This window comes from Pyrgilauda ruficollis, unplaced genomic scaffold (assembly GCF_017590135.1).
Source record: "Pyrgilauda ruficollis isolate IOZ18807 unplaced genomic scaffold, ASM1759013v1 scaffold17, whole genome shotgun sequence".
NCBI classification, from domain to species: domain Eukaryota; kingdom Metazoa; phylum Chordata; class Aves; order Passeriformes; family Passeridae; genus Pyrgilauda; species Pyrgilauda ruficollis.
This window is the reverse complement of record NW_024515875.1, coordinates 414787-440529: the sequence shown is the minus strand read 5'-3', so window position 1 is coordinate 440529 and position 25743 is coordinate 414787. Positions and strand designations below refer to the sequence as shown.

The window sequence follows — 25743 nt, the reverse complement described above, 5'->3', positions numbered from 1 at the left end:
ACCTTGAAGTTTTCTCTGCAGTCTTGTCTGGTAATACTGCTTCTCCAAGGGAAGCCAAATGCACTGCCTCTACCAACTATAGCCTGGGGGTGGGGGTGGGGGGGGAACACACTATCAACAGCAGAAAGCTGTGTGGATCAAAACCAAGAGAAACACTAATGAATAAATGGGAGTGTTGGCAAGGCAGTCTGTAACACTGGTGCTAGCTGGGAGAAATGGCTGGCTGGCTTTGCCCAGCTAGAAGAGACAAAATGCTTGAGAGGTGTAGTTCCATTTCACAGGACCACCTCATACTCATTACACTGGAATCAGTTTGTGCTAATACAATATTAGCAGAAACTGAAGAGTCCTCCATGATACAGCAGCAGCAGCTTCAGTTGCTGCAACCCCTCCAACAACACAGTTAACAGAGGGAGCAGACCCAGCAAGATCCCTTCCAAAGCCACTGCCATTACAGATGCTACACAATTTGTCTTAGAAATGCCTAAGTGCAAGGTGATTTGGAGCAAGAGTTTTAGGAGTGTTGCTCAGATAGTATTAAAGTGTTATAGCAGGCCCTGATTTAGGCATAAATTGATAAAAGGGACTTAAGTCTCCTTTTTACCTTCTGGAGCCAAAAGCAGCACCAGGACCCAAGGTTGGGCTCATGCTGCATGATGGGATAGAACTGCCCCTGCAGAGAGTCACTCTACAGAAAATGAAGGTATTTCAAAACCAATGTCAAATTATTTGTAATTCCTGGGTTTAGGAGCTTGTCTTGCTTGTATCTTGGAAGAGACGGTCAAAATTACTACTCCTGCCAACTGCAAGTGAGCATGAGCATGTTTGGTCACATGTAAGAAAAAGGAGCCAGTTGACAAGAGTTTCAACACTGAGAAGTGTTGGTTCATGTACCTCTTCAGACTGGAACAAGGAGCCCATTTTTGTACTACTGCACTGGCCATCTGCTGTACCTACTCAAATGATCTTTACAGGCAGATTTGTATGCAAGAAGAGAGTAAACAGCAGTTTGCCTAAACACAGGCATAATTATTCCAGCCACTCCTCAAGGTTCTCTTGAGTTTTCTCCAGCAGTTATTTCTACCCACAGTCTCCACAACTGAGAGAAATCTGTTTGGTTTGCCCAGCTTCATTTGTAAAGAGAAAAATACAGAAAAAGCCACACAAGCAACTCTGAAAAGCAGCAAAATACATCTGAGCAAACTTCTGAAAGGTAACTCCAGAGTCAATGATGAATTTGCATCTAAAATGGATATTGAAAACATTCTTTTACAAAGTACTTGCAATGACTTGGAGTACAACTTGTGCCATAATTTAAAGAGTTCCACAGAAACAGCAATATAAGGTGATGCAAACAAAGTTATACATAGTGGAGAAATCACAAATCCTAAGTATGCAAATGCATGGTAATAATCAAACACTTGGTTTAAGAAGTAAAAAGCAGAAATACTTTGGTCTTAAATACTTCAGTTCCCGAACTCTTCAGAAAGCCCTTTATCAAAAAAGACAATATTTTCTTTTATACCGTGTCAAATATTAAGTGTTATTAGGAGAGTAAAATATGATTTATTGATGGAAAAGTTGAAACAAAATGGAACATATCCAGGGACGGAAAGTGTTTTTCTGAGGGTTATTCTGTTTTGAAATAAAAATAAAGAGGCTAAGATAATTTTAGGGTTTCTCTCATAGAGTAGGAAGCCATGAAGTACATTTAAATTCTTTTAATTTTGCCTGGAAATTCAAGTTTGGATATCCATCTCCATTTGACACATCCAAGAGGGAGGGAGAGATAAAAATCACGTAGTAAACTTAGAACTAAGCCGAACACTTAATCTCCCCTTTGTTTAACGACCCAGAAGCTCGGCTGCCAACCCCCTTGCACACGGGGCAGAACGCTCCGGACGCCGGCAAGGGCCACGCTCGCCTTTCAACACCAGCAACCTTCCCAAAAGCGATCGCCGATTTAAACGTCTCGTCCGCGCTTTTCACCTCAGAAGTGCCCCCCGTGGAGCGAGTCGAGGCAAACATGGAGTAGCTGTCCTTTCACCCGGCAATATCCGACATCCCCCGCCCTGCCCCGCCGCCCGTCCTGCCTTCACCCCGGCCCCTGCCGCCGCCGGGGATCGGGGGCGCCGGGCTGCCCTTACCTGTGCCGCGCCCTCCCTCGCAGCCCCTTCTCCGCCTTCCTCCCTTCCTTCCTTTCCCCTCCTCCGGGGCTCTCGCTGCCGGCCCGGGCAGCGCCGGGGGCAGGACCCTGCAGCTGCGGCCCCCGGGGATGCGCCGCAGCCGCTCCAGATGTTTGCGGCGCGGCCGCCCAGATGTTCCCCTGGCGGCCCCGCGGGGGGCGGGCGTTCTCCTCCCCGCCTGGCCGGGAAGGACCCAGAGCAGAGCCAAAGGAAAGGGGCTCGGGGAAAGCGAGGCTTCCGCGGGATCCGGCGCTGCCCGCCCCCTCTCCTGCCCCGCTTTCCAGGAAAAGCGGCCGAGAGCGGGCAGGGCTGGCGCGGGGCTGGCGGCCGAGGACAGCGGCTCCCAGTAGCCCGGCAAGGCGAGAAAAAATAGAAGAAGTAGAGAGTCTTTCAGACATACAAACCTTCCTTTGATCGCTGCATATAACAGAGGCCTTTTTTTTTATTTACACATACACCGACAGCCGTGGCTTTCTCCACGAAAATGAGCACCCATGGCTGTAATTCCTGTAATTTAGCAGGAATTTATGGTACAGAGCTGAATCCAAAAGAAGAATGTCTAAAAATAAAATTTAAAGAACGAAACCACGGCTTTATTTGCAGATGTCATCCTGTAGTAAAGAAGTAAATAAGTGACATTACAGAATCGTTTACAGTGTAACGAAGGGCATCTCACACTGCATCACCTCTCTTACAACCACCAGAAAGAACACCAATGAAAGCCTCAAATCCTTAATTGTGGAAAAATCCTCCTTTGAGGTATTTGCCGGGAAGCTGTGATAACCGGGTTTTGAAGCTCTGTTTAAACTACACCAGAAAACTCCCTTGACCCTTTTCCACCCCTGTCAGCATCAAGTTCTTGTGTCACCAGATTCCCCTGTGGCTGTAGGAATAACCAAGCCAAGGTGCTGCTCTCCCTACCAGTAAGTCACAACTTGGACTGAATTCTGAGACACTTCTCTCAAGTCCCCTAATTTAAGATTTCTACTTTCATGATCCAGAAACATTTTTGTGGAAATTGGTGGGGGAAATCAACTCCATATAAGGATTAAAACTTTTTCACACTCATCTTCTCAGGAAGCTGCATCCACGCCTGCTCTTTAGGACAAAGTGACACTTTCACTCTTAGATAAATAGTACTCCAGCAAATACCCCTCAGCATCTGGCAAGCAGATGCTTTTGCAGGTTGGATGATGCAATGAGTACAGAGAAAAGGGCTAAAATATTTCCCAGAAGGACCACCTCTCTGTAAACAGTGCTTCAAAAATCCAGCCTCTATGAAAGCTGCTTCCTGGTCTGAGTGACTTTTTCTGCATTTTTTTTTCAGACAGCAGAATGCATTTCACATCACAACATTAATCCCTACCTAATGGATATCCTTGTCTTGCAGGAGAGTTTTCATAGACTGAGCTTAATCAGTCAGTAACACTGATAATTGTAATAACCTCTTCTATTTACCACTGGTTTGATGTTTGTCTTGGCAGTGGAGCAATAATTGCTTCCTGGGATTCCTCATTTTCATCCACACTTAAAATGACATAAAAGTCAATCTAAGTGACAACCAATGTTGCCAATGTAAAAAACTCCAGCTGGCATCCCCGGGGCCCTGCAGGGATCCTGCACTTCTGCGAGTCAGTGTGCGTCAAAGTAACCGCAGAGAAGTGCATGCATAAAATATTGTACAAAACTGCTGGAGACTATAGAAATAACAAAACATCTTTTGTGGTGTTTTTACCTAAGGTCAGCAAAAGGATGACAGTTCTGCCACATTCAGTCAAGTTCAGACCTTCCTTCATTTTGGCCTTACTCTTTTTGCCTTATTCCACAGTTAGTTATGAAATTAATTCAATGCTCCTTTTGCAGACTTAGGATCCATGCTTGACACACAGGCAGGCAACTGAGCTCTTCTCTTGCTGGAGGAAAGGGGCATCCAAACAGCATTTGTTTGGTTTTTCCCTGATGATATTGAGCATTGCATCTGAAGCAAGGAGCTAAAATGTTATTTCATAGCAAAGCCTAAATGATGTTAGATGAATTTGCAAGTAGTGCTTGATCTACTTTCCACAGAGGTTAGCTTAATGAAACATCCCATGGTCAAATGCCTGTGGCTCCAAGACCCACAGGTCCATTACATTGCATTTAGTGTGGTGCCCAGTGCTTTTACTTCATCAGAGTTATCACAAATACCAGGCACTAACATCAGCCATGAAGTCACACAGCTATGTCTTGATCCAAATAATTCATGAGCACATTACAGACAAATTAGAACTCTAGATGTTTTAGGATTATTGTAACATCTGCATTTTGGCCCAGAAGGCAAAACTGCCCCTGGGGGCAGGTGAGCTGGTTTCAGCCTGGGCACTTGAGGGAACACTACTCTACAAATCCAGACATGTTTCTGGGTGAAAACTGAAGTGAAATGTTGATCTACTCCCCTGAACACTTGGAATCCAAGGGTTGTGTTGGCTGTTTGTAGATATCTTTGTAGCACCGCACCTAATTTATAGCTGAGGGAGTGAAGGTCCCCCCACCATATAAGTTAAAAGCAGGTTCAGGACCATCTGATGAAGGTGAATAGCCATGAGTGTCTAGGACCTGGTGGTATGCATCCCAGGGTCCTGAGGGAACTGGCTGATGTTGTTGCCAAGCCACTTCCCTTCATATTTGAAAAGTCACAGTGGTCAGGCAAAGTTCCCAGTGACCGGGAAAAAAGGGAAACATTGCTCCCATTTTCAAAAAGGGGAGAAAGGAAGATATGAGGAATTCTTTACTCAGAATTCTTTACTGTGAGGGTGCTGGAGACACTGGCACAGGTTGCCCAGAGAAGCTGTGGTTGCCCCATCCCTGGCAGTGTTCAAAGCCAGGCTGGATGGGGCCCTGAGCAACCTGGTCTAGCAGAAGATGTCCATGTTCCTGCCCATGGCAGGGGGGTTGGAACTTGATGGTTTGTAAGGTTCCTTCCAACCCAAACCATTCTATGGTTTTATGAAATGTACCATAGAAGTAGAAGGCTGATAAAATAATAGCTCTCTGGATAAAGTGCCCAAAAAGCTAAACAAATAATTCTGGCCTTGCAAAGTTCATGCAACAATTGAATAAAGAGAAATACATGCACTTGCTATGATTTCAGAAAAAAACACAAACATTGACATTCTGGTTTTAATACAACTTCTAACATCAAAATAAGTAAAAAGTGAATTTGAATACAAAGACCCATATTACAAAAGTCCATTCTTTGGAGTTCTATTAGGGATATTTGCTCTTGCATGGACTTTGAAGGTACACATTTCAATCTGTAAAGTTTAAAAATGCTTCCAGGCTTAATCCCATCATCTGGCGTGGCGGGGGGGGGGGGGGGGGGGAAGAAACATAGTTACATCATACATGAAATTTCTAAGTTTTTTTATGTTAATAGTTATTAGCTATATTTATGTTGTCTGCTTTTTGGTTTTTTATGAGTAGCCTATAAGAGCTTTGTAAGAAACTTTCAAAAGGAATACTTTTTCTGAGTTTATATCCTGTCAATGCAATGTCTCAAGCTGATTTCTAGCATATAAAACTGTAACCCCCCCCCCCCTTATGAAAGTCTTTCATCTAGAACAACATGCAAAAACAATCATGGTGATAAAAAGTCAGCAGAGCTCAGCTTAACACTATCTGCATGAACAGAGGAACTTCAGGAGAATTTCCTGAAACAATCTATAATTCACAGGTAATTGGCTATGGTTCAAGTTAATCAGAGTCCTTTGAACTAGTTGAGCAATTTGGCATGGAGAATCTAATGTAATAAAGCCAGAAACACCAGGAGTAGTAACAGTATAAACTTTCTCCCCAGATATTCCTATCCCTTTATTATGATGATGAAGAATGGAGAAATCTGGGAAAAGCAGAAAGTCGTTTGCAGGTTCCAAATGTTTTTCTTCTCAGAATTTCAGTTCTTGAAGCAAATATGTCTGAACCCTGAGACCTGTGCAGGTGAGCTTGTCTGCAGTACTGTGTTGCTTTTGTGTACATGTTAAACCATGACACAAATGCATAAAAAAAGATTGAGCCCTTTCCCACAGTGCCGAGCAAGAATCTTTACTTTTCCTTGTCTCATCGGGTATCAGCTAAATGAGAGAAAATATGATTTTAAAGCTGCAAATATCAACACAGAGCTCTGAAACTCATCTCTGAGAATGTGGAATGGAACTTCTTTGTACTATGCTCCAGCTCATGATGCAAGTTTTGTGTTAGAAAACAAGAAATTATTCATAATGATGAAAATTACCTGGCATTTTTTGATGAAAGACAGTCAGCAATAGAATAGTCAAACAAATTTACAAGATGTAACTTCTAAATAGCATCAGGCAATGGAGAGCTCATCTGGTGTGCTCACTCACGGTCAAATATCAAGCCAAGTCCTAGCTTATCCGGGACATGGAAATCTAAGGCAGAGGGCTGTGGGAAAATGGAGTAATCTACTAATAGAAGAAATGACAGCTGAAGGAACTAGAAACTCTCCCTGCTTCTATCAAGTTCCTTAGTCACATCTAGGTGAGATATCTACATGTCTGACTTATGGTTTCTTGTTTTTAGACAGCTGGTAGGAGACATTTAGGTTATAGATTTATAGAAGCACCCAGCACTCAGAACAGTAAATGAAGTCTGCTGCATCAGTTAGTTAAATCATAAAGTATTCTGAACAAATGCCAGAGCTCATGGAGTATTCCAAGAAACTTCATCAAATTGTAATAAAAAGTTCCCAGTTCCCTGGAAATAGTAGCTTCTCACCTTTAGGCACACTGTGATGATAAATAGTCAGAGGCTTCAGGGACGCCACCCCAAAAAACCTCATGAAGAAGCTGTCAGCTCCGAATTCAGCGCAGTGTCTGGGTTAGGTGGTGATAAACAGGGCTTCTAGTCACACACTTGGTCCAGGAAATGCAGAGACCAGCTTCATTCCCAGACACTGTCCTGAGTTTACACTGAATGAGGCGCTAGTCCTGTGGGAAAAATAGTATGCAGTCAATTAAATAATGTCACATAATACACGTTGTGTGGAGGAAGGGAAAAGGAGGCCAAACTATCCTTCCAAAGGCAGCCTTAGGTCTGGATTTGTCCAGCATTTAAGAGTTTAACTTTGTAAACCTAGGGAGGTTCTTTCCCTATTTTTAAAAGTTGCAGTTTTATCTTCCTCATTGTTTTGTTAATTTTTGGTCTCTCAGTCTCTCTGGCTCAGTTGCTGACGTTCTGCACGTATCTCGGGTGAGTCAGGAGAGTTAGCTGGGAAAAGGCATCGGGGTGAACAACCCTCTGGACAGAGACACCAGGCAGAAAGAACAGGATGGGGAAACCGGCCAGTTAAGCAATGATATGAAAAACATCAGCTGTAGCCCAGCCTAGGGAGAAAGAAGGAAAAATTCTTTTTCAGCAGGAGAGGGAAAGTGAGAGCTGGAGTGCAGCTGTGGAAGGTGAGAGTGGAGTGATGAGAAGGTTAGAAATCTAATGTCACTGCATAGGCATTGCCTCCTGTGACCCTTCTCCCTTGGCTCTTCTGCAGCACTGCAGGAAAATGTCCTCCTGCTTGCTACGTGTGGTTGTTGTACCAGTCTTCATCCCACGGAACACCAGGGCCATAAAATCTTTGGTGCATAAAAGCTCCCCCAATACACACATTTATCACTTACAGGGAAAAGGAAGAGCCATCTTTCTTTTGGAGGAACTCCATCCAAGTCACAAAAGTGTCTGTGACCAGGTGCAATATTCCCAGAGGACACTTTCCCCTCAGTCACTGTCCTCCCACCCAGCTCCTTACAGACATGCCCATGTGCCCCATCTCACTAGGAAATGGATCCTTTGGTCTCCCAGCTGGCTGTCACTTAGGGAAACTTCGACCTCCCAAAATATCTGAATGTACAGAGCCCCTGTGAACCCAAAACTCCTCTACAAACCAGCTTGCTCCCAAAGGCAGCTCTGGGCTCTGTCCACCACATTTCTCCCCAAGGATCAGTGGAATCACAATCAGACCACCACAGGAAAAAGTTCAGCCTGAACTCCTCACCTCTGGCGTCACCAGCTCTGGTCCCAAGCCAGGCACCAAGTCACAGGTGCAGACGTGCTTCAGCGTTAATTCACCAGGGTCCTCCTCCTCTTTGCTTTAATCCAGAAGTCCATCTGGCACTGCCACTTCCACAGTGCAGACTCCCACTTGTTCCTGCCTTTTCACAAGATTTCCCACAGCATGGGAATGTCCATCTGCCCATGGGTTAGAATATATTAACACAGACACAATATCAGCACAGGCATACTTGAACATGGGTTTGAGCTTGCTAGGTGATGTTGGATACAAATGGGGTCACAGGCAATCAGCTAAGCATTTCTGTAGGAAAAGGCCATTGTAGGGAAGCTGGGGACTGATGGGGAGAAGGCTGTTTCTGAGCAAGAAAGTTGAGAGAAAGCAGAGAAACCCAGAGGCAGCTTGAAAAGTAATAGTTTGTGGCCAGGCAGGAGGAGAGAAACCCACAGTACAGGACAGTTCTGGGAGATGCAGACCTAATTGTCAGCACATGTCTCTGTATGTGTGTATGTGTGTGTGTGTATACATATATATATATATATATATATATATATATGCATGTATATATGTATAGTGCATATGTTATATAAATACACATAAAATGATATTTTGTACCTTGGTGAACAGGCACAATAAAAATGAAACTGCCAACTAATTTAGTAAGCCAGTGATAAATGTAAAAGGGAAAGAAGGTAAATTCTGATTCCGTGTCTCCTGCTGAAATTCCCAGCCAAATCATCCTTTTTAAATTGCTATCAGCTTTGTTTTGACTTTCCTGTGACTTACTTTCTTTCTTTTATGAAATGCAGTTGTTTTACCTGCTTTTTATTTCTGAGCAAATACACACATTTACTTGACAGGACATATGAACTGATCCTGCCAATGGGTCCATTTATGCTTTACTTCACAGCCACGAATAACCTCCCTGCAATTAGCATATTTGTATGTGCTTGGAGAATGAAGTTCAATATGGCTTTATGAGTCCAGACTGCCTCTGCAATAACAGTGAGAGGCCAAGGACTGTAACTCACCTTACCTGTGCAAAGAAGCTGAGTGGTTTAAGACTCCTGCTGCTCCCCAGGTGCTTATTTCTGTCCCACTGCCAGATGTACCCTCACAGCAAAGTCACTCAACAGGAGCGTGTCCCTGCCCATTGCCGTGGGAGTCCTCAGCCCAGCAAAACAGCACAAACCTCCCCACATCCCAGACTCTGAACCAGACCAGCCAAAATTGGGGTGGACATACCACCCACATCCCTTAGCGGTTGTAGAGGAGAGGGTTGCATTTGATGAACAAAGATGTTTTGAAATGTATTTTAAAATGTGGCTTATTTTCAGCTCTGCTGCCTGTGAAAAGTAGTTGTGCTGCTTGGAAGAATAAAAATGTTATTGCTTTTTCTCCCTGAGAAACTTCTGTCATAATAAACCTGGGGCAAGAAATGTATTATCTTTCCTATAGTAAGGACTGGAAGAGAGCTGGATCAGGGTTTTCTGCTGACCATGGGGTAAACACTGCAATTCCTAATACCAGACTAAGCTCTGCCATGGGTTTCAGTTTATATTGATTTCCTTTATATAAAAAAGAAAAGCCATATTTGAACAGCACAGGGCAAAATTTGACCACTTGGACCTGTGCTGTTGATGACAGTTATCTCCTTCTGAGTGTAATTATTTTAGTCTCAAACTCATGCTTGCACTGGATTATAGTGCATGTTCTCACTTGGTATAGACAGACTCCCTCTGCTGGAAAACGGCTAAGAAGGTTGTCTAGCTGATTAATGATTGTAAGTGAAAGAACTTGCAAACAGTGTATTCTGTGGCAAATATGCAATTTTGACTTACATTGTCCGAGGAATTGTAAAAATATTTTGACTTCTTCCCCAATCACTGGGAAGGAGCTAGGAGGTTTTACCTTCAAAGTTTATATCTGAACTTTGTAAAAATTCACACCACTTACACTAACCTTATAATGCACTAATGCACTGAGTAAAGTTTTGATTTCTCTTTTTTCTGTATTTAGAATCAAGCCTTGAATAGATCCCCACTGTAATCCTGGAGGATCTTCTCTTCATCACAGAGGACAAGACCTTATGGACGCACCAGGACATGACGTGTGGGACGGGTTGGTTTCTTTAGCAGCAACTTTTGAATACACTGTTAAAAGCAAGTGGAAAAGAGTACTTGCAAACAGGATTTTAATGCAAGAATTCCTGTTATTTCTCAGGAATTTTAGGAGGTGGAGCTGATATATTTCCTTAAGAAATCAAATTATTTACTGGATCATTGATCTTAAGGAAAGGAAGGTTAGTATTGTTAGATTAAGTCCTCTTATCATCAGAATAACTTCAGCAGGATCCAGGTTATACACAGCTTTACTTTTTTTCTAGAAGAATATATTATCCAGTGCTTTCTATTTTTGCTTATTTGAGACAAAAGAGTATTGAGATAAGATCTGTGTTTTAAAGTACCACTATAGCACAGCAGTTATGCCTGCTTCTCTCACTCCACTCACCCCACCAATGTGTCTCGGATGCCACCTACAGAAAGAACCTCCAAAGAGAGGAGGACGTGGTGCTTGGTGCCTTTCCTGACGTTATCAATATAGGCAACAACTATACCATATAATTTACCATCATAGAATCACAGAACAGTTTGGATTAAAAGATTGTTTGGTTCCAAGCACTGTGCCATGGGCAAGGAACATACCAATAGACCTGGTTACTCAGGGCCTCATCCAGCCTTCCAGCGATGGGGAGCCCAAAACCTCCATGCACTTGTGAAAAGTTCCTATCCAGATTTCTTGTAAACCCCCTTTAGGTACTGGCAGGGGCTCTGAGGTCTCCCTGAAGCCTTTTCTTCTCTGGGCTGAACAGTTCCAAAAACTCTCAGCTTGTCACAGGAGAGGTGCTCCAGGCCTGTGATCAGTTTAGTGCCTCACCTCTGGACTCATTCCAGCAGGTCAGTGTCTTTCTTGTGTTGGGGGCCCCAGAGCTGAACACAGTGCATCAACTAGCAGGAAATTAGGAGAACTGACTGCTCCCTCTCTGCAGTGCCAGCTCTGAACTGCAGACATTGAAACACCCAGCTGCTTGCAGCTCTTTCGGAGCACTGTGTTCCACTTTTCCACTAATACAGCTATTTAAAGAATGAGACACTCTGGCTGCAGCAGCTTCAGTGTGGCCCACCATCTTCACCTTTGGTCTTTCCATCAGTGCAAAACATTGTTAAAAGTCATTAAAGATAGCACTGAGGGTTCTCCCACCTTCTAAGTAGCATCTGGTAATACAGGATTACTGCAACAGCTTCAACACAGATGTATCACCTCTCAGTCACCAGCATTCAGGGTTTAGTCAAGATTCTCTACTCTGTATATTGCAAGTAACAGAAAATAAGGCCCTGAGAGTTTGCCATAAGCCCTCTTTATGAAAGCTGTGCATGCAGTGAAGTTCTGTGCTCCTGTCAGTCCTCAAGACACCATGAGAAATTGCACATGGATCCAAATCTTCTTGCTCCAACTGAAATTTGTATCATTCTCAGCTCAGAATTGCTTTGGATTAGGACATCACATTGCAGTGAGTACCCTGAGTGATGGACATTATGGTCGATGCCCATTGACCAGATGAGACCTGGAATATCCTAACGTGAGAGTCCTTTTGTTCCATGCAAAAGGCATTAAAGAAAATGAAGTAGCTTCACCTGCAGCTGTGGGCATGTAGAAATTGGCACAATGGAAAAGGAATTGATGAATATATATCTATCCCAAATTCTTGGCTAAACTGCAGTTGCCAGTCCTGCACAGGTAAGAGCAGCTCAAAGTTACTTGGTTCTCCCTGAAGATCTTTTATTGCTGCTGGGACCACTAGAGCAAAGAAATGCCCTAATCATTCCTCTCTGCCAGGCATAAACTTGTGCTAATCTGAAATCACCGTAGCTGCTTTCTGACGGACAGATTTCTCTGTATAGGAGTCCTCAGGGAGTAGACCCACTATATTTAAAAAGCTTATGAGAACCATTGAAGATGTACTTTGTGCATACAGGAAGAGCAGTATATCAAATGAGAGCCATTGCATAATGGTCCAGGAACGGCTGGTTTTCAAAGGACCAAACCTTGGCATTCACCTCATACCATGGGATATAGCTGCAGGCAACCATGTCCATGAATCCTTCTGCTCAAGCTTTAGAGCAAAAAAATAGTTCTGTCTTGATACTTCATTATCAGGAACAGTACTAATTCTCTCCAGTCTGAGGACTCTCTGTAGGAGCCTTGATGGCTTTTTGATGAAAATTCACGTACAACTGTCACAGGTTGGTTGGTCTTCTCAATTCACCAAAACTTTTGTCAGTTTAGAAATTGTATGAACTGAAGCATTTTGACAAGCATATAAGAAGGACAAGAATGCATCTAGTATGACAGAATATTGATGCTCATTGTATCACTTCTTTCTCTTATTTTCTATCTGACCTCAGGGACAAGACACAGCTGAGAAAAATTATCTTTTTCCAAAGAACTGTAGATACTGAGCTGGGATTCAGAGAGATCCTCCTAATAGTAGCAATAGCATCTGTCAAGCCAGTCTAAAACAACAGTGAAAATGAAAATCAACATGCTATGAGCAATGTTTTCTTTGATGAGTGGGTTTATTTTCACATTTGTTCGCACACAATTACCTAAAGCTCTGGCACAACAACTGCAGGCAAAGCATCCTTTATGAAGTTTGTTGTATTTCAGTATTCAATTCTTTCATTGAGTGACTAGATTTTGGCTGTAATATCTCTCTGGAAATATTTCAAGACCTGTCTGTTTACAGCAGTTTTGGCAGAAAGCTGTGATAAACTCAAAGTCCTGTGATTATGATTCATTACTGTGCGAATAATTTCAGTTATCAAGCTTGATTATATCTCTGCATGGTTTTACACTATCCACATGTACACTGAGTGTCTTCAGAGCCAGGGCTGTGCTTACCCAAATACCTTTTTTGCGCTAAAGAACAAAACCCTGCTGATTAATATTTTAATATTTTTTGTATTTTATATTTTAGGAGTTTTTTTAATAGGTATTATATTCTTCTTCAGTTATACATTATGGTTGCTTCATTTTTATTTTATTCATGCATTTAAATATTTCCTATTTTTTTTTTCACCAGAAAGGGTTCTTGTGAGCATGTACATAAATACAGCTGTTACATCATTTTACATGTGTGGTATATGGCATTTCATATACCAATATAAGTTAACCAGCACTCAAAATTTAATTCATCCTCCAAACCATGCTGCAATTAAACATTACCTGAGAAGCAAGCATAAATATTTTGCTTTGGGAATGCCCATCTGACAGATGAGGTAACCCCAACTGATGTCCTCTTCTTAGCTCTTTCAGAAAACACTGGGGTGTAAGTCTCTCTTGCTCTTGAAAGATTTGTATGTACCCACATCTTCCCTTCCCACAGGAGCGCTTTCCAGCTAGCCTGAAATGCTGGAAGAATTCACAGGGATGAGTGTTTTATCAGACGATGGTCTTCCACTTGGGAGACACAGCAAGTTTAATATTTCCTTCATGGGTCCCTTGAATCACACCAGTTTTCCTGCTCATTCCCCTTTCTGTTTCATGTTTTCAATATTTCTTATTAGTGAGCATATGGATTTCTTCATCCCTTTGTCTTCACTTCCCACTGAAGCCTGACTTCCTTCATGTCGAGGGTTTGGACTCTGATACAACTTGCAGCCATCCCACTCTTGGAAAGGGCAGAAAAAGCAAACAGTGTTTGCCCAGGAATGGGTGTTTGTGCAGAAACTGCTTGCAGCCAGCCCCGTTGCTCTGGGAATTCAGGGTGGAATCAAGGCAGTGACTATTTTTTATGTCAGCTGCCACAGAACTAGTGACCTACTGTGAGAATGGAAACCCTCTGGAGTCTTTCTGACAGAAATATCAGACGTGCCATTGCAATCAGATTCCTCTTTGGATGGTTACCAGCCTTTCCAAATGCCCAATTTGTTATGGAATACTTGTACTTCTGTGGAGAATTTTTTCATTCTATCAAGCAAGATTCAGTCCATCCAAGTAATACTATTGCCTCAGACTGGAAGGGACTGAGCTGGAAAGGGCTGTTGGTCTAATCAGCCATGACACAGAGCAAGAGAGAACACTTCTGAGTCAATAGAGGGCATTATGTGAAAGCTTCTGTTTCCAGAGTCACACCATGGGGCTGATGGGCTGCTTCAAGAGCACATAAACACTTACTGACTCTCCCATCAGACAAATGGGATTTGGTGGAATACGGGGGAGCTGTTTGTGGGCACAGCTGCCCAGCTGCCCTGGTGGCAGTGAGGTTTATCTGTGCTTTCAGGGAGATGGTAACCAGCAAGTCAGAGGCAGCTGCACAGGGCTCTCCTATTTTAGCTCTATTTGGTGTTTTCTTTCCATCAGGTCTGGTGTACAACCAGCACATTGGTTTGATGAACACAAGCAAATTCTGCTGGGGCCTGTTGAGTTAACCTGTCTGTAAAACAGGAGGAGGCAGCTGATGACCTGAAATCCATGCAGCCATGGCATTCAGCTGTCCCAAGATGTGAGGACAGGCTGCTACCTGAAAGGATGTATGTGAGAGGTTTTATCTGAGGAGCTCAGACACTGCTGGCCATGTTCATTTCTATCCAGACCTTTTGTAATGCAGATTAAGGTTGTAAAGGAAAAATCATCTGTATTTAAGTTTTGGCTTTTACAGACGAACTTCGTAAAAATTCAATCTGGATTGGGAAGGACAGGAACAATGCATAGGAACAACATTTTTCCATTATTAGATTTATTAGCTTGTAATAAATGTTACCCAGCAAGAAGCAATTTACAAGCATCAGTAAGGGTTCAACTGCTGTCTTAAATATCCCCCAAAGCCCTAAACAAAAAATAAACCAAACAACTCAATCCCTTAAAGGATGTAAGTGTTAAGGATGCCCTAAGCTTTTAAAGGGCTGAATATTCAAAAGTAAGGCTCTAAGGTAAATTAGTAAGATTTTTGTTAATTACAGAAAAATCACAGGAAGAATATCCATTACACCTTGACTTTTGCTCATGACTTCATTACTCTTCACTCTTTTCTCCCCATATTATCCAAATCAGGCTTTCTCCATACTAGTCCTGGGAAGATTAGCCCCAAAGAGGGAAGGGTTGTATCTGCAGAGAACACTGGCATTTTGAAGAGAGGGGAGCATAGGGGGATTGTGGGAGTGTGTATGTGTTGTGAGCATGTGGAGTTGAGATTTACACCTGTGTTCAGGAGATCCTCAGCCAGAGGATCAGCATTTTCTTAGGTCCTGCTCACCATAGACAGACAGTTTGGCCCAAATTCTGGAAAAGGAAAAAGCGTTGCAATGCCCCATCAACCCCTTGAAGATATTATATGGAAATATGAGACAGAACATCTCTGGTTTTATTAGAGAATTTTCAGCAAGGCTCAGATGTTGATTGTCACCATGATATTTTTCCCCTCCTGAGGAGCTGAGGGCCTCAGGAAAGAAATGTAAACAATAACTATCTGCTGCTGTGGAATGCAACAGGTGCATCTGTGATTGGTGCATGTTGGTTGTTTCTAATTAAGACCCAATCACAGATGCAGCTGCATCAGACTCTGAGAGTCACAAGATTTTGTTATTCTATTCTATTCTTGTTCTTTGTAGCCTTCTGATCATTCTTTTCTCTCTGTTCTTTTAGTATAGTTTTAATGTAGTATTTTAGTATAATATATAAGATAATGAATCAACCTTCTGAAATGGAGTCAAGCCTCGTGTCTCCACGCATGGGGTGTTCGCCTCAGCAGTTGATGAAGCAAAAGTAGAGCTGTAGCAGAAGAGATTGGTAGCTACAAGGCAGTGAAATAGTAAATGGAGAGAGAAAAGGCCACAAAAGAAGCAAGGTAATGAGGTGATGTTTAAAAAAAGACTGCATATGGCACTCGATGCCATGGTTTAGTTGAGGTGTTCGGGCATGGGTTGGACTCGATGATCTTTAAGGTCTCTTCCAACCTAGTCACTCTATGAATTCTGTGGGTAAAGTTGAGAGAAAGAACTAGCTGTATGACTGTGACTGGGGAAATGGGACTGAGGACATGGCAGAGGGCTGGGAGATGCCAGTGAAACGAGTCACACTGCACAGTGACAGGAAAAGCAGAGAGAAGTGAGACATCAGGGAGGTGTAATAGAGAACATGGGCTTCTCTTCTCTTACTTACATAAATTTGGAGCTGAAAGACTGTCAGAGAAAAAAGATACCTATTTTTGAGACAAATCTAAGTGAATGTTAGGGCCAGGAAGCAGTTGGGTGTTTATATACACTTTTTTCTTCCCAAACCTACCAAAAAGCTGCTTTCAATTAAAAAAGAAACATAAGGCTTTGCATGGCTCTGTAATACATAGGTGGTGGCCTCCTCTTAAAGGAACGCATCCACCACTGTCCTGCTGCAATGCTAAATATGCCTGAAATCCTCTCATGATGGTTAATCTCTAACTTGGATCTTCTACTGATACACTCCTGTGACAAAGGTCATACTTCTAATGACAAAAGTAAAGACAGGAAGATAGTAACATGGTGTCAGCAATGCAGTTGAATTTTACTTTTATTTTGCAACTTAGGGGTTATTCTACCTAACAGGCTGCTTCTAGTCAAAACAGAACAGGAATGCTCCCTCTGCTCTTCAGGGAGAGTGTTAAGATTGATTATCTCAATGTGTTCTAGCTGCCTGTAGATACATAACCTTTCTGAATGCTTGCTTGTGATGGAAACTGTTTGCTGTGTTTTGCAGGTACTTCTGAACTTTCAGCTTCATCCCGCTCTCTCCTTGCCTCTGATTTCTCTCCCATTTTCTTATGAGATTTGCTTTTTCTCAAATGCAATTTTTCTCTTTCTCGTCTCTCTTTTGCACCTTCAGGTTGCTAAAAGGCAAGGAAAAAAATAACAGGGAATTAAAAGAGACTCCTACAAGAAAAACAACAAAAAAGCTCATTATTTTGTTTCACTAAATAACAAAATTTTCCAGTAACTTCCTCACCAAGATCAGCTTTACCATGATGGGCTCAAATTCAAGGCCCAGGCCAGTCACCCTAAAGCTCAGCAAGAAGCAACACACATGCTTTGATTTTACTCTGTATATGATAGAAGGGTCACAGGCTCAGTGGACTTGAAGAGGAGAGCAGACAGAAGGGAGAAAGAGAGGGGCTCTGAGATTTCAGCCCATACTCCATGTTTCTATCCTTTCATGTGATCCATCTTTACATCCCTGAAGACTTCTCAGTGCTAGCTGCAAAGACCTCACTGAAAACAAGGGCTGAAGGGTTCTCAAAGGCATTTATATGAGAAAAGCAATATACAAGGAAGGAGATTAATTACCTTTCCCACATTGTTCACCTGTCTGATCATGGTGGTTTGAATTGCACCCACAGAGCTCTGAATGCAAAAAAATGGTCCATTTGAAGACACAGGTTTAAGCCCAAATTTCCTTTCAGATCTCTGATCTATTGCTCAGTTCTTTGAGATTCACAAGTCCTTCACATCTCCCAAACGACAATTGTGACTGAGGGAATGGCAACAACTTGGTCTTCTTGAAAAACACATTAAAATACAGCTCAACACATCCCACTGCTGATTACAGAAGGGCACTGGAATCCATGCTTTTAAGTGGAACTGAAGCCATAATTAATGCATTGTGCTCATCACTATATCGAATCATACATCAACTATACACTCACAGACTTTCTAGCCACAGGCATTTCTGAGAAATTATAAATTATAAACCAGACAACCACTGGTGAATGCTGGCGCATGAGGCAATGTAAATTTCCAAATGAAAGCAATTGAGTAGTTCCTGAAGAGGAAAAAGAAGATTAGGGAATGCACTTGAAATTTTGACCATGGTGTAACAGTGCTGTCATCATCATAATTCTGCATATTCTTAGACGATTGGTCATGCAATGACTATAATTATGGGACTGTAATTATGTAATTATGCTGCCTATTGAAAAGAAATTTTCCCCCCTCTTTTGCTGTGCAAAGAGAGTTGAAAATTACTTTTCCATACAAATTGTCAGTGTCAAGAACCTGGAACAAAAAAAGGATACTTCCTTCTGTGGTTATTTGAAGCTAATGTCAGGTGTTATTCAAGCACAGCTTTTTAAATGGAATGACAATTTGATGGGGTTTTCTGATACTTAAAAGTGAGTTACGATTTATTACCCTTTCTTCAGCAGATACGATGTATCTCATGTGTGTTGATGAAATAGCCAATAACAACTTTTTGTCTAGACTTTAATAGATTTTTATTGTTATTGGCTATTTCATCAACACACATGAGATAAAATGCTCATGGCTGGGAACAGAATGATGAGGAGAAGGATGAATTGGGCAGAGAATCCCCTGCATGCCCTTTCAGTGAAAATATGTTCTGCTACTTATAGCAATAGCTGCTGCTGCAGCTGTGTGTGACACTGCAAAAAGCAGATGTATGGAGTCCTGAGGGGTAAATGAGAAGCCTGCAGTGTCTGGCAGTATTACAGACAACTCCACACAGGTTAAGTCAGGTCAGCAGCAGTGAAAAAGTGAGCTGGGTCTTGCAGCAGAAGTGAAGCAAACCTGGGTTTTTATTGTCATGTTTTGTGGTCACAGCCAGAGAAACCTCTGAAAACATTGCCACATGAGCCGGTGTGGTGTTTCATTTTGAGGATTAACATTTCTGAATAAGCCTGGACAGTAACAGAACATCAAGAATCCTCACACTAATTACACAACTTTAACCTGGTTTGTGCTTCTTGTAGTAATTTGAGACCACATATGAGAAATTCCAATTGGAGTTTATTTCTACACTTCCCCCAGCAAAGTCACAGCAATTACACAAAGGATGAAGCTGACTTGGTTGGTTGGGCTTTTTTTCTTCTGTAGTGATCTTATTACCTACCAGAGAAACTGAGCGTTTGCTTTTGAGATGCAATTGCTTTTCAAAGGACTCTGCAAATTCCTGAATGGAGTTTGATCTTGTCTCTGGACATGAGCTGTCTGTTGAAGGTGTTCTGCTTGCTTTCCTGTGGCAGTGACATTTGACATCTTGGTCTTCTTGAAATTCCTTGGAGCCCCTGAGGTGGCCTGAAGATGAGCCTTTGGCAGAAGCATGAAGTCGTGTTGTATGGAGGGATGACAGCTTGGCCTGAAAAACAAGTCTTTGTTTACTGTTGAATAGCAAAGCAGAACACACAAGGCAGATTTTTTTTTCTGCCACAGACACTCTCCCAAACATTGGTGCAAAGTGAAAGACTCTCCCCAGAATTCTGTATCTTTCTTTTTAAGTGTAGGAGAATCACACTGCCAAGAACTTGCTTTCTGGAGGCAGCAAGGGCAGAATTTCCTATTATTTCTGGGTTTAAGGATATAAGTTTTGGCACACAATGGAACATTTCAAATTTAAAGTGTGCTGGGTCCTCTTAGTGTTCACTGAAAAAGAACTGGGACTCTTCATAACCTCAAAAAGTCACTCCTCACACCTGGCTGCAGTTTCTAGGCAGGACTCCCAAAAAGTATTACCCAGCCTTTTGTAGCCAGATGAGTCACGTAAGAGGTTTGACCCACCAGTGGTCCAGGTCTTATCAGCTGTTTGAGTTTATAGAGTGTGACAGCAACCATTTCTCATCCAGTTCTGTCAAGTTTTCAGTACAGTATACATGCAGACAAGCTGTTTTATTTGCCAGCTTTGAATTTTCTGCTGTTTTTTTGGGCACATTTGTCTCGAACCAATGAAGAAGCACTTTCAGGGTACTGAGGGACACATCCCTACCAAAGAAGTAGTAGGAAACAGACTTCTGCAATTCCATTTGGAGGACTGAAGTCAGAATGAGTAGATAGTTGTTTTGTTTCTGTGTGATTCAATTTTCCGAGGCCTGGCATGCAGATAAAAGCTATTGATCTGCATCAGCTGTGTTTAATTGAATGCCTGCAAAGGAGATTAAACTGATACAGAACTGCTGTGTCCTGTCATGTGGAGTCATGAATTGGTGGTTTTAGAAAGGGACAGACTTGTAGAAGAGAGGCATGAAAAGGACACCACACAGTTGGAGATACCCCAAACCCTGCCAACTGTTGATGATTTTCAGGATGAGTAGCTGAACACAGGTAAGATGCAGAAGGTGAAAGTTGTGAGAGATAGGAGGTACTGAAAATTACACCCCTGCAAGTGTCAGATTAAAGCACTCCAAGCACCCAGCTGCTGGCATACATTTTTGAATGCATATATGTTTTGGACATTATGAGGAATTTCTTCACAGACGGGATGACTAGATATTGGAATAGACTGCCCAGGGAGGTTGTGGAGTCACTGTCCCTGGAGGTGTTTAAGGAAAGACAGGACATGGCACTCAGTACCATGGTCTAGTTGACATGGTGGTGGATTGGTCAAAGATTAGAGTCAATGATTTCAGGGGTCTTTTCCAACCCAATTGATTCTGTGACTTCATTTTGTATAAGCCTGGTGCTAAGCCTTCAGCTACTAAGTAACCCTGAGAAGTTCTGCTGGCTTTAAGGGAGCTGTGATTGTTTATAACAAAGGAAGGCTTATCCCACCAGTCCTGTAATGCTTTCTAAGAAAATCCAGTAGAAAACCCTACACTCAATGCAGGGTTTGTGGTGTGTGTATTGGTTGTTTTGTTATTTTAACAAACAGGGGAAACTAAAACAACTGTATATAGTGTTCACATGAATCTACAAAGCTTGGACTGCAAGGGATCTGAAATATGCCCAGCACACAACCTCCTTCACTCTGAATGACCTATTCCTGCTACTCTAAATGTACTGGCACAACAGGGACCAATGCAGCCTTTCTCTGCATAGAGAGGCTGTGCATTCATATGGCTGCAGCTACATCACATTAGACAGGCTTGATGAGAGATGCTGAAAATAATAAATCCTGCACCTGACAGAAGTACCTAATATTTGAAGAGTGTTTGCAAAATACATGGTACTGGTTCCATTTTTTTTCCCAGGCATAAGCTTACTATGTCCAGTATTAAGAACTGCCTCTGAGAGTAGTGTTAATGATTTCTGCCATATTATTTTTACTTTGGTTTCAAACCAGTCAATACAGCTGCAAGTTCTGTAAGGTCATATTGTATTGTTACTTTAGAAAGCATCAAAGCAATCGCATTGTGCTCAAGGGACAGGGGCACACGTGACATGCCAGGCTCAATAAGCCAAATGTCTTCTCTGACATTTTAATGGCACCAACCTATATTCTTTCCTGGAAATAAAAATTGTATCAGGGTAAAAATCACTGGTATCTGTTCCTAGAGGGTTTGGGAAAAAAAAACAAACCAAACACAGAAAGACAGCTGAAATGGGGGATTGTATTCTATGAATCTTGTTTCACAAAGACTGTAAATGTTTTCTTTTACTAAGACATTATTTTTTAGTTTCCCTTCACAGTCAGAATTACAGTCAAGCCCTTAACAAAAAGATTGCAGTTTACCTACTGATATGGCAGCAATGGTCCAGAAAAGGGATGAGCTTTTCTCTGAAATGCCCATCTGCCTCAATGGGTTAAAGATACACCCACAGGTCTATCTAATCATATTACTGTGACTGTGCTTCCTCTTACAGTGCCTGTGCATGATACATTAAATTCTCCACTATCAAAATGGGGATTTTTTGCCAGTGCTGGGAAATCCAGAAGCACCAAGGGATGTCAGGGATTGTTTCTTATTCCCATTAGTACTCCTTTTTTCTGTGTTGGGTAAAGGCCACTCATGTTCAGTGTATCTATTTACAAAACAGCTAATCTTCTGCTAATTGCCAATCTCAAACACACAAAAGGTACACAAACAAAAATACTTCACAGAACAAAAATTGTTGTAAATATAATTTGCCTTATCACTTTCTCAGTTTCTGTTGTAGACAAGTTAATTGTTTACATCTTTTGGGCTTGACCTGAGAGCTTGCACAGCTGTCAGTAAGAACATTAATCTTCAGCGTGTCAGCACAAGTGTTCATTGTTTGCTGGAGTTTACACAATGACCCGAGTATTTTAGAGATATTTTGGAACATCTGACATTCAGATGCTCTCCCATGGCTTCATTTCCTTCCAAGAAGCTTACAGACAAGCATATATTTCTTAAAAATGGTTTGGTCTGGCCTTCAATTGGTCTATAATAACAATATTGTAGTAGATGTTCAGTTTAAATTTAGTTTAAATTAAGCATCAGTAACTTCAACAGCAGTCATTTGTTCTGCTGCCACTCCTAGCAATTTTCTCCTGTGAGCAACAATGTCTATTTGAAGGTGGATTCATGTATAGGGCTCTAAACTTCTTATTAGTTCTCCTTTGTCTCCAATCTTTTCCTTACAACAAAATGTCTGAACCTAAATGATGTAGGGTAACTACAATGTGACAAGGAAAGTCATAGCCAGAGGCTTCAGAAAGGGTACCACAGTTAATTTGTCTAAAGTTTGGCAGGGGAACAAGTTAAATAAAGGAAATGGAAACAGCTGACTTAATTATCCCCAGGCAGTTTTTACATTCAGTGTTGGCCCACAGCAACATACAGAACTCTGAGCTTTCCAGGACAGTGCAGTTTCATGTTGTTTTAGCCTGACAGATTGGAGTTACATGTTTTAGCCTGACTTGCAAGTGACCCAGTGTAGGATGAATATAATTTTGTGTTCCCCTCTACAAAGTGTGAATGACAATAGCAAAAGCATTGTGCAAAGTTCATCTCAGTGGTGTTTGTGAGGTATACGAAGATACTGGGAAAAAAATAATGAAAACAGCTGTTAGTTTGGGAGTTACTCTTCAAATCTTTATCCATACTTAGGATGGGGGCTGTACCATGATAGGGTACCACAGGAGTTTATTTTTGTCTTTGAGGTGGAAGCAGTGGCTTGAATGTCTCACTATAGCACAGGAAAAACTACAAAGACCAATACAGCAGTTTGTATCTGAAAGTGATTTTTCAGCAGAACCACCTTTTGTGCTACCTTGAGAGCACTTTACTTTGCAGCATCAAAAGGCTCATGGTGATGAAGCAGTTCCCATGGGCAGGACTGCTCTGCTGCTGTGCCCTGAATACCAGCCTTGGGTATGAGACCAAGTGAGCTGGCAGTGCTCTTTTGGCAGTACCATTGTATCTGCACAAGGAGCTTTTCCCAACAGCTGTGTCCGAACTTGCTGACTTGATTTTAGACAGTGGAGTTATCAATTCTCAATGTTGAGACAGAAGAAAGGGTACACTGTGACCTGCTGTGGAGCTATTAGCTTTCAGAAGAGATGCACTCTAATCTCAGTTATTATTCCTCCTGACAATTAGCACTGTTCAGATAAAATTAAGACAGTATTTAAATAACAGTACCAGTGTTTTGAATCTTATAACAGTTATAATTTGCAATAATGAATCTTACAGTAGTTATAATTTGAAGTAACTGTGCAAAAAACGAACATCTAGATGCAATAGCTCTCAAGTTACTGCTCTCACCAAGGAGATGCTCTTTCTGGAGGTATTTACAAGGCTTCAGTAATGCCCATTTGTTTAACTTCTGGCTTTGGTTAGTCAGCACATACTACTGCTTTTTACTACCAACTACTCAACTTCCAAATCGAGAGTTCATTTAAAAATGTATCCGCAAATTATAAAATCCCCAGACAAATATTCCTGTCTCATTCCTCCAGTCAACATCTGGCACTGAGAAAAAAGGCAGTTAAAATTTACGTCTTCTATATGAAACTAGTGGAGAAAGACAAATTTGTATGAAGCATTCATGTAAAGGTCAGATATAATTAACATCAAAAAGTCACAGTCTTTCTGTCAGCTAACTTAATTTAAATTATAGGTATGGATTCAGGAATGCAAGTATAGCAATTTGAATAGCTATTAGCTAACTATTTAAATAACTTTTGAACAAACAGAATATAAGGACATGCTAATACAGACACAAATATACAAGATGTGTTCAGCACCTTGCTGAATGGAAAGAGATTTAAAGTACATTCTTACACTCCAGTTTCTTCTGAGGCCTAAAGAAATCACATATGCATGGATCTCTGAGTGAAAAAAGTAAAATACAGTAAAATTAATTAACTTCCTTCCCCTCCCATTAATAAATGTTATGTATTCAGCATTTTGATGGAATACAGCAGCAAAGCTCTAGCTCACTCTGTCTTGCAATCTGTGGCTGACGTGAAATATAAAAGTAAATAACAAATGTGGCTGATCAGACTAGAAGTTCTGAATGAAGGTTATGTCTCCAGCCTGCCCGTGAATTCAAAGAGGGAGGAAGTGGTTTTGGAACTCGTTAGTTTTTCTTAGCCAATTTTTTTTTTTTTTTTAATGAAAAATCCCACAGCTTAGAACCTGACAGCTGCAGTGGAGAAGAACTTGCAAATGGCACAAAAAAAAAGTTTGGAAAAGATTAGCTGCTCCTCCCCAGTATATTAGCATTTGCTTCATTGCAGCCATAATGATCTAAGGATATAAGTAAAAACTGGTTTGTAAGGAAACATAGTATCTTTGTTAAGACAACTGATGTAGTTGGAAAAAAAGGAGACAAGTTTGGACCACCTAAGTGTTCTTTTAAAAGCTGAAATGAAAGCAACAATCTTTGAATAAAGAGAAGATTATGAACAGTTTTCAGTTTAATCTAATTTTGATAACCACTTAGACAGTTGTGAGCGGCCTTCTGCACATGAACCTGCCCCTTTCCTGACTGTTTTAAGAATAAATAATGTACTTCTACCTTAAAATCTTACTTCACAGTTCAATAAGCTTTGTTATGTGTTGGATCATTGTTTTCAGAGTCAGATGTTTTAAAACAGGAGGGACTCTATCCTCTAGCTTAAAATAGAAATTACACTTACCTGAACACAGGTAAGTCTCAAGAGGTAAAAAGTAAAACTTCCTGGAGACAACCTAGTTGCATAATTTTTAAAACATATGGAATTATACAGTTTTTCACATGAGAACAGACTTGTTATGGCAGTCTTTATGTATGCAGATGCAAAATGTTTTGATGTCTACCAGGTTATGCTGAGCAGCCAGAACAACACTGTAATACATAGTTAGGCAGCTATTATAAACTTCTCCTTACATTTCTGGTCCTATAACTTTTCTTGGAGTTTGCCAGTTGTCTGTATTCCAAGACCCCAGAGGCTTGACCCTGTCAGACAGCTAAGCTCAAAAAGCAAAAAACTAGCAGCTGCCAGCAGGAACTGAATTTACTTGGCAAGGTGTCCCATACTCCTCATACATCCCTGGGGCTGTGCCTCTGGGAATGGACCTCATATTTATACATACACTACCTGCACAAATAGAGAAAGCTGCACACAGCCCTTACCGGTAGGGATGCCCTCCTTTCACTGCAGAGCTGTGGCTGACGTTTCTTGTGGCCTCTGCCCTCTTTCTCCTCATCGATCAAGTTGTGGCCCCAGAAGCTGCTCATCCATTTTGCAAAGAAAATATCATCATCCTCATCATATTCCATGTACAAATGC

The 25743-nt window shown here is 41.6% G+C and overlaps 2 protein-coding genes across 3 annotated transcripts in view; both read right to left on the bottom strand.

Moving 5' to 3' along the window:
• The window catches only part of TMEM45A (transmembrane protein 45A), a 30745-nt gene extending 23664 nt beyond the window's left edge, over positions 1 to 7081 (bottom strand). The window contains exon 1 of one of the 2 annotated variants that reach the window (XM_041464039.1): positions 6960 to 7081. The gene's annotated coding sequence lies outside the window, so the exon portion shown is untranslated. Of the gene's footprint in view, positions 1 to 2147; positions 2221 to 6959 lie in introns of those variants that run through there. The other variant, XM_041464037.1, reaches the window with a different exon arrangement.
• Positions 2044 to 25742, bottom strand: LNP1 (leukemia NUP98 fusion partner 1). Its single transcript, XM_041464105.1, has 4 exons — positions 25587 to 25742; positions 19180 to 19425; positions 16987 to 17164; positions 2044 to 2603 (listed from the first exon to the last, which is right to left on the bottom strand). The coding sequence occupies exons 1-4, from the start codon at positions 25731 to 25733 to the stop codon at positions 2044 to 2046; spliced, it is 1131 nt and encodes a 376-aa protein (XP_041320039.1). The 5' UTR covers positions 25734 to 25742.
• Between the last annotated feature and the right edge of the window lies 1 nt (position 25743).

Coding starts and splice junctions, on each gene's coding strand:
- LNP1 (XM_041464105.1), bottom strand. CDS start 25,733: ATGGAATATGATGAGGATGATGATATTTTCTTTGCAAAATGGATGAGC. Junction 19,426..25,586: donor AAAGGAGGGCATCCCTACCG/GTAAGGGCTGTG, acceptor CTTGTTTTTCAG/GCCAAGCTGTCATCCCTCCA. Junction 17,165..19,179: donor GCAAACGCTCAGTTTCTCTG/GTAGGTAATAAG, acceptor CTTGCCTTTTAG/CAACCTGAAGGTGCAAAAGA.